Source organism: Otolemur garnettii, unplaced genomic scaffold (assembly GCF_000181295.1).
Source record: "Otolemur garnettii isolate 467f Iridium unplaced genomic scaffold, OtoGar3 scaffold00188, whole genome shotgun sequence".
Lineage (NCBI taxonomy): Eukaryota > Metazoa > Chordata > Mammalia > Primates > Galagidae > Otolemur > Otolemur garnettii.
In genome coordinates, this window is record NW_003852583.1 from 1,732,719 (window position 1) to 1,741,717 (window position 8,999).

Consider the following 8,999-nt stretch of genomic DNA (forward strand, 5'->3'; position numbering starts at 1 on the left):
CTATTTATTTTTGAGACAGGGTCTCATTCTGTTGCCTGGGCTAGACTACGTTACAGCTCACTGCAATCTCAAATTCTTGGGTTCAACAGACCCTCCTGTCTCAGCTTCCTGAGTAGCTGGTACTATAATCATGGCACCATATGCTCCTAATTTTTGCATTTTTTTAAGAGATAGGAGTCTCAATGTGTGACTCAAATTCCTGGACTCAAGCAGTACTTCCACTTTGGCTTCCAGAAGCATTAGGATTACAGACATGAGCCTCTGTGTTTGGCATAAAGAGATATTAAAACTTAAAACTGGTCAATAACCTGAAACTGTGAGTCTCAAGTAAATTAGCAAATATTCCTAGTTCTTCATCTTGATGTTCTTTGATCAGTAATTGTTCACTGAATATCTGCTAAATGTCAAACAGGACGCATGTAAGCAGCAGAAGATGCAAAGTTATACAAATTACTTAAATGCTGTATGCTTTAGTTTCTTCAAATTTAAAATAGAGTTGAGGCTCCTATTCTGGGTTCACTGTAAACCTGTGGAATGTTTGTAGTATCAAGAGAAAATACGATGTCAAACAGAAAAACCAAAACTGTAAAATAATTTTAAAAAGTTTATTCTGAACTGAATGTGTGTGACTTTGGCCCAGGAAAACATACCCTCAGGAGTTCTTGAAGAAATGCACCTGAAGCTGTCAGGTTGCAGTGTGGTTTTAGATATTCATGGACACAGGAATTATAGGTAAAACCGTAAGTCAGCACATGCAAGCACATTAGTTCAGCCTGAAAAGGTAGGATGTCTTGAATTTGGGGGCTTACAAGTCATCAGTGGGTTTTAGGGATTCTTTAATTGGCAATTGGTTGAAAGAGGTGGGCTTTGTCTAAAGCTCTAGAGGCAGTAGAAAGGAATGGTTAAGATAGCATCTGCTAGGATGCTTGAGTTAAGGTGAGGGGCTTCTGTCTGACATGTGTTGCTATACTGAAATCAGGTTGGAAAATAAACCGTATTATACTGGGTTAATAAAGCCCATTGTGTGAGCCTTTATTGTTTGTAGGCATGACTTATAAGGCCCCTTAGCAAGGAATTTGGGCAGGAGAAAAAAGGTCAGAGTTCAGTCCACAGTGAGCCAATATGATATTATCATACATCCCAGTTATGTTCCAGAGCCTTTGTCCTGCGCAAAAAAAGAGTCAGCGGAAGGCAGCCACGGTCAGAGTCAGCGGAAGGCAGCCAGGGTCAGAGTCAGAGGAAGGCAGCCAGGGTCAGAGTCAGCGGAAGGCAGCCAGGGTCAGAGTCAGAGGAAGGCAGCCAGGGTCAGAGTCAGAGGAAGGCAGCCAGGGTCAGAGTCAGCGGAAGGCAGCCAGGGTCAGAGTCAGCGGAAGGCAGCCAGGGTCAGAGTCAGCGGAAGGCAGCCACAGGCAGAGTCAGAGGAAGGCAGCCACAGTCCTCCTTTTGATCTGTTAGCCCACTGGCTACTTCACAGTGTCCCTACATTCTTCCCTGTAGATTCCACGTACTACCTTGTAACTTAACTGGGAAAGCCACACATTGAATCTCGTCTTACACGTTTGGATGAAAGAAGGGATGATGGGGCACTTTGATTACCTCCTCTAAGACAAATGATTCTTCGAATTGTGAAAGGTTGATCAACATTTAACTAAAGACGCTTCACATTTTGCTTTACTGTGTTTCCCTAGGTCGTTTAGGCCAATTGGGTTTGAAGGAAGGATTTCCATCTGCTGTGAAAAATATTAGTTCGGTTATTGGTATGTTTATACAGCATGCTCAGGATGAAGGTAAAACTCCTGTTTGTTAAAATTCCTTATGAATCACTTGTGTTTCTCTTATTAAACTGTGTTTGGAGCCTTTGCTATGTGCTGTGCTCTATGCTTCTCTGGCTGCCTTGCAGGATGGGAGATGTTTGCACAAACATTTTCAGCATTAGTATCTGGATGTGTGTCTGGGCCTTGTGTTTGTTTGTTTAATGGCAGTAGTTCCCCATGTTGGGCAACACTTCTTCTCTGAGAAGGAGGGAACACCCTTCTCCCCGTGGAGCTAGCATTCTGTCTCAGAAACTCTGTGCCACTGATCCACAAGAAGTGATTTAAATGGGCTCTATGGGAGGCCTCGTGGGGACAGCTGTGTCCTGAAGGCCAGAGGAGGTCACACGTGTAAAGCAGAAGTGACCAGTGAGGTGCCAGCTACCACCAAGGCCTCACCCTCCAGAGAGCTCCACACGCTGGAGACTGAGCAGGTCTTCCTGGCAGGGCTTTCCGTCACATTTGCAGTGTGTGCAGCACGTAACTCCATGTTTTACTCTTTTGTGGGAGAACCTTAACTCAAAGTCACCTTTTATAAGGGATGAATCTAGTCTCTGTTTTGAGTATTGTGCAATCAAAAAATAATGTAGTTAAACAACATCCTATCAGAAATGCACAATATGACATCTTGAGTACTGCATGACACCCAAGATAATCTTAAGGTGGCAGGTTCTTGGTCCTCAGTTTTCAGTGTGAGACTTGATGTGCTGAGCACAGTGTCCCTTGGTGAGGTGCTTTCTCTGAGGTCCCTTCAACTTCAGGATAGCTGCTGAAGCCTGCATGTTCTTCCATAGAAAACTGTGCTCTTTTACCATTTAGAATGAATATGACATGAAAGTAGCTGGGGCTGGGCAAGTGGCTCTCACACCTGTAATCCCAACACTCTGGGAGGCCGAGGCGGGAGGATCCCTTGAGCTCAGGAGATCGAGGAATGATCCAGCCTGACCAAGAACAAGACCCTGTCTCCACTAAGAGTAGATAGAAAAAATTAGCAAGGTGTAGTGGTGGACGCCTGTAGTCCCAGCTCCTAGAGAGACTGGGGCAGGAGGACCATTTAGGCCCAGGTGTTTGAGGTTACAGTGAACTGGGCTGGGTGTAACCCAGAAGCTCAGAGTGTGAGGAGGGAGAAGCTCCTGGTGGGTCCTGCTGTGAGACCCTGTGCCTGGAGCTGCCTCTCAGCATAGCAGGATGCCCAAGGCAATCTGCTGTGGTGAGTGGTCTCCCTTATTTTACACACGGGGAAAAGAAAGCCCGGAGAGAAGAGTCATCTGCTGAAGGCAAGGCTCAGCAGCATCACCCAGCGATTCACCTGTTCTGTCTGACTTGAGCCCGGGCTCTTTGAGCAGCGCACAGGACTCCCTTTCACTCACATTGTCTATTTGGCCTCTGCTTTCTTGTACTTGCATGCTGTGCACTGTTGCCTCCCCCATTCCTTGTAGATTAGAGGGAGCAGTTGTAAGAGCTGCACTTCTGCAGCGTTCTCAGCACTGACGTTGGGTGTGGGGCTTTGGGACGTGTGTGTGGTTTGCTGTAGTACTGGTTTGCCCTGCTGGAGAGAACTGATACATAGGATGACCATTCCTTATATGAGATGCTTGGGACCAAAAGTGTTTTGGATTTTGGAATATTTGTGAATATCCCTAATCTGAAAATCCAAAATTCAGAATGCTCCAAGATATATTTCCTTTGAGCTTCATAGTGATGCTCAAAAAGTTTTGGATTTTGTGGAGTAGGGATACTCAACCTGTATTGTCATTAGTAATAAATTGTAAGTAAATAATTTTTATATGTATTTAACCTAAATTAAGTAATTTAAATTTTTACTAAATTAAGCTTTAATTTAACTTAAACTTATCCTAGAAGAGAGCTGCAATAATATACTATAACTTGTTTATAATGTAGAATCATATGCTGTACTCTGGTATGACAGTGGGGTACAAGGACAGTTTTTCATTTCATTTCACTTAGGTTCTCATTTTCAAAGTCCATTTATAAATACTTCAGGTGGATATATAATAGAGTCATATCTTTGATGATTTTATTTTTATTTTTAGCTAGGTCTTAAATTTTCATTGTGAGCTTGATTTAATTGTCACTGCTGGCAGAAGCAAAAACCTTTCTGTATTTGGATAGTATTTCAGTAAATAACCCTACTAAAATTTTAAGTAGGGCAGCGCCTGTGGCTCAAAGGAGTAGGGCGCTGGCTCCATATGCTGGAGATGGCGGGTTCAAACCCAGCCCTGGCCAAAAACTGCAAAAAAAAGATATAAAAAAATAAAAATTTTAAGTAGTAGATATTGTATTGTACTATAACTGATTTAAAATTTCTTTGCAGACATACCATGGGGTATACAGTTGGCAGCCGTATATGCTCTTTGTGACTTGAGTCCCAGCAATCCCGAAGAAATTTCCAAGATCCTGGAAGCTTGGCGGAGAGAGGCCTCCAAAAGCATCCCATCTGCAATCCTCAGCTACCTAGAAGAAGTCAGCGCCCTAAGCGCAGAGGAGCTCGGCTGACACAGGCTAGGCCATGTGGCTGGAGATGGAGAAGTGCCTTGACACATTTTGAATATAAATAGATTACTCAGCTTTCAGATAAAAAGGAAGGTTTAAAGAAAAGGCAACACAGATAAACTGACAAGAGGCTCTCCTGATTGTGTGGCAAGGAGGCAGGAGAAACAAACATTTGCACAGTTGTTTTTCCCTAAATCACATGCATTTCACTTAAGGCTATTGTGATCATGTGGCATGTGGATTGTATTACCGTGTCTTGGTCAAACAACAGAAACTTGAATTTAGCCCTTTTTTTGCTGCAGAAAGTGTCCTTTTAGTGGCTTTTTAAAATTGAGTGGCATTTTATAATGAACTTACCAATATAAAAACATGATTTGGTTCCTGAACTGTTTTGGGATTTGTGCTCAAACAAGTGACTGGGAAGAAATAAATTGGTACCACAAAGGCCAGGAAGAGCTTTCCACTTGTTAGCTGGGAATGGGCTATGAGAGTCTTCTCAGGAGGTAGTGTGTAGTTTGTCAGAGTGAAACACGGAGGCCCCTAGCAGAAACTCACTTTAATGCATTTTCTTTATATCTCTAAATTCCTTAAAAATATTTAACTATATATCAGGAAGAGGAGAACTGAAGAAAATTTCCCTGGCAGGTTTGTGTATCAGTGACGTGTGTGAGCGACTCAGAGGTGCGCGCAGGCCACGCCCTGTGCGCTGTGTACATACTGTGCTATGATGTGTCTCACATTTGATGATGTTCCACTTTGGGAATTCTAGTATTTGTATATAGAAAATGGGTTTAATAACTCACCGTGGTTCTGATTTGTCTTATATTCATCATTTCTTAAAACTCTTGTATGTGTTTTATAATAAAAAATAAAAGTAAGCCATGCTTGTTACTGTTCTGATTAGTAAAGATGAAGAAAATACTCTAACCACAGACAGAAGAAATGGCCATTTCTAAGGACACTTGCTTTCTGGCGATACACACAGGTGTGGAGATAGTGGACGCCAGGATTCAGCTGGTTTTGAGGGTTCACTGACAGCCCTTTAGGGATACCAGATACCAGATGATTAAGTGCTCGTGATTGGATTTTTTTTTAATTGCATACAATTTGACAACTATTTTGCTATCCCTTTTTATGTTTTCTTAAGTAACTATAACAGCTATAACAAAGATAATTGAAGTTCACCAGTCACTCAGTCTTTTAGAAGCTTTCTCTTGGTTTGGAGTCGTTCTTTCCACCAGCGTGTGTGGAGCTTGCAAGTTGCTTCACTGGGAAGAGCCAGATTGCCAAAGAGCCGTGCGCTGTGGTGAGAGGAGAACCCTAAACAGGTAGTCACCTAATAAACGGAACAATTGTCAGCTGAGGTAACTGCGAAGATGAAATCGTGTGGGTCTGCAGCAGAGAATAGCAGCGGAACAGCACTCCTCTTCCTCGTGCTGGTCCGGGAGGCTCTCCGAGAAGGGACATTACAAGGACTGGGAGGAGAGAACCAGCTTTGAAAACAGAAGCCCTGGGTGGAGCGAAACCTCTGCGTGCCAAAGCACAGGGCTGATGTCTGTGAGGCCAGCCAGAGGGATGGGCCAGTCACTGACCACCCCTGGTGGCATAGTCACGCTGAATGGTAGTCAAGCCTCGCAGGGGAGCTGAGCAAGGTTCCCCAAGGCTGAGCTGAGGCAAAAGGATGGCAAAAGGTAAGAGGTGCCAGGGAGTGGCTAGCAGGTGGAGGCAGGGCTTGGTGGGGCAGAGGGTAAGGAGCAGATTTAAAATCTGTCTCAGTGGCAGAATCAACGTCGTGCTCATGAAGTCAGGGCGAGGGACAGGGAAGAATTGGGATTCCTGGGTTACTGAGTTGAGCTCCTGGAGTTAGGGACAGGTGTACAGGTTTGGTGGTAGAAATTATCAATGCCAAGCTTCTCATTTGGGACATGGAACCAGGAGACATCCAAGCGGAGGTGGCAGAGAGTCTTTGTAGGCAAAATTCTGTAGAAAGGATGAAGCGCTTTGGAAACCGGTCTTATGTGGAGGCTATTCAGAGCTGTGTGTGTTTTGTGTTTGCTTCGAGAGGAAAATCCCTCCTGCCAGTTCCTGCTGTAGGCTGAGGTGATGTGGGAGAGTGGACACAACAGAAGGCCATGCTGGAGGTGTGTGGGCATAACCTGGGCCGTTTCCTGGCCAGTACCAGGCTCCTGGGAAGCTGGTGAGGGGAGTGTGGGTGAGTGACAGTGACCTTGGTGAGCATTTCCCACGTAGTGACAGGTGTGGAGTGGCTGCAGACATGGGCATTAAGGGAGAGCGGCGCAGTGCTCTCACAGTTTGCTCACACTGTTGTGGAAGTTGTACCTAGTTGAGTGGGTTGTCAAGTGGTTCAGATTAGAACAGTTCTGTTCCTGATGATCGCAAAACATGTGCAGAACTGACGGTTTCCTGCTGTGGCAGTGCCAGTGCCGTCTCCTGGTCACTGTGTTCTGACAGCCATGGTGCCTCCTAGACTTGTCAGCCTCCACTCCGTGTTGTGGGTTCAAGTTACCTGTGCTACTGTCACTTTGAGAGTGAACTGGGTTTAAGCTGCTTGTGATTTCTGATACCCAAGCAGAACTTTGTTGTAAGGTTTTATCACTTGACCAAGAAAATAAGTGGAGTCCTTGTCCACGTACCTCACAGGTACTGGGTCAGTGCAGTGCCGAGTGTGAGGGACCCAGAGCCAGGCTGGCCCAGCCACAATGGCCGTTCTAGTCCTCGTACAATGATGGTGTAGGAAGCCCAGGAGCTGTTGGTCGGGTGCAGGAAAGGGGTGAAGAGGACAAGTGGAAGTGGGCTGAGTCCTGAGCACACCTGCCCCTGCGCAATGATGCACAAGCCTGGGCTTTTCATCCCACGCACAAAATCAGCCTGTGTGTGAGAGCACTTGGTTAGTTATATTGCTTAATTTGTCTTTTAAGATAGGATGTGGCAGTGTAACTCAGCAAATTTAATTTTAAAAAACAAAAATTTGTACTTGGGACTGGAAAGAATTGCACAGTAGCCATTAGAGGGCTCTGTAGTCCTGCCCATTGTCAAATGCTGCCAGTGGAAAAGGCCCAGAAGTTATTAGGAAGAGCCTCCCCACCAGAAGTAAATGGAAAAATGTGTGGAAGGGTAACATGTAAAATTAAAAAATAAAAATAAAAATAAAATTAATGTTACTTAAAAACATATTTCAAAAAAACAAAATGAATACTAAGCCTGTTTGGTCAATGTTTTTTCTGGTGATTTTTTTTTTTTTTTTAGTGATCCTAAAGCAAAGTACTTTGACCAAAATAAATAAAAATGGCCAGGTGGGTAATGGGCTTGGTCTGACAGCGTTTCTGTCACAACTCGCCCAGTGTGCCAGCGGGCATAGAAAGTCCTAAAGTAAATCGTCTTGCCTGCTTTAAAACAACATTCCTGACGTGTCCTGTGTAGGGTATTTTCTAAGAATATATAATGTTAAAAAGAATTTATGGTGTAGTAAGAGCTCGTAAACGATGCCGCAGGGTTACAATGACGGATGTCATTGAAAGGCAGACAGATCCATAAACTTGTCATTCTGTCCCTTGCTTCCCTCTGTTTACTTGACACTAAACAGGAAGTTCTTTCTCCTGCCTCTCAAAGAGAATTTTAAGGAATTAAGGAGCCATCACTATATTGCAATCAGTTTAGCACAGTTACATTAAGTTCTAATAATACAGGTAAAGATAGAGTTGTGAGTGAAGAGCCAGGGAGCGGTGGGACAGTTCATTTTTATGAAAATGAATGCTTTCACTTGTTTTTATGAAGGACCTTGGGCTCCTAAGACAGCCCATATGAGACGTGCCTCTCCCTGGGTGCCAGTGCCCACCAGGAGCCCAGCCCTCACCCAGGTCCTGCTCCGTGCTGGGTGCAGCTGAGGCCCCCCTGGGAGGGGGAGTCGGAGGCTCAGCCATGCATGGCTTGTCAGAAATGGAGATTCTGAGCTTCAGACCCCCTGAATTTGAAACTCTAGGGTGTCTCCAGGTGATACGGATGATCCTAGCACTGGGAGCCATTTCAGTGCTCTGCCCGCCTGCCCACACCTGCCAGGGCAGCTGCTCACCTTCCAGCTGCCTCTGTCTTCAGAAGGTCACGTGAGGTCACGCTTCTGGTCTCCAGACAGATTTTCTAGCTATCTGAGAGGATGAGGAGGAGGTAAGTGTGTTAACATCCTTTTATCATCTTGAACTGGATCCATTCTCTAGCTTAAAAAAGTGTTCTCCATCCTCTTTAAGAACACTATTTTCCTCTTAACGGCTGTTAACTGCTCTGAGATAACCTCAACCTAAGTCTTGAGTATACAGCTGACAAACCCAAAAAGAGAAAGTGAGGGCCAAAAATGTAAACCCTGAACCGCCGCAAACGGCATTGTTTTTCTGTGTTCATTTGTATCACATGTCCATTTTAATAGTTATAACACAATGTGTGCTAGTCTTTGATATTCTCATATTAACTTTGTATTATATGTGTAAGCAAGAAACTACGCCGGCAGGTGCTGGGGTGACCTCTCCCTGCTGCCTAGGCCCTGCCCTCTCACGACGGCTCTAGCCCGCCCTTCCCCAGCGGCCCCAAGACATGTCCGCACCCGGGGAGGTCTGGTGCTGGCCCCGGCCCTCTCCGAGCCACCCCACTGCCTTTCTCTTGCCA

General features: G+C 44.9%; 1 protein-coding gene across 2 annotated transcripts in view; it reads left to right on the forward strand.

Moving 5' to 3' along the window:
- ICE1 (interactor of little elongation complex ELL subunit 1) overlaps positions 1-5,225 on the forward strand; it is a 65,346-nt gene extending 60,121 nt beyond the window's left edge. Inside the window, exons 18-19 of one of the 2 annotated variants that reach the window (XM_012812090.2) lie at positions 1,689-1,787; positions 4,147-5,225. In XM_012812090.2, coding sequence (XP_012667544.1) covers positions 1,689-1,787; positions 4,147-4,328 — 281 coding nt within the window. In that variant the 3' untranslated portion in view covers positions 4,329-5,225. The remainder of the gene's footprint in view (positions 1-1,688; positions 1,788-4,146) is intronic. The other variant, XM_023507555.1, reaches the window with a different exon arrangement.
- The last annotated feature ends 3,774 nt before the right edge of the window (positions 5,226-8,999 follow it).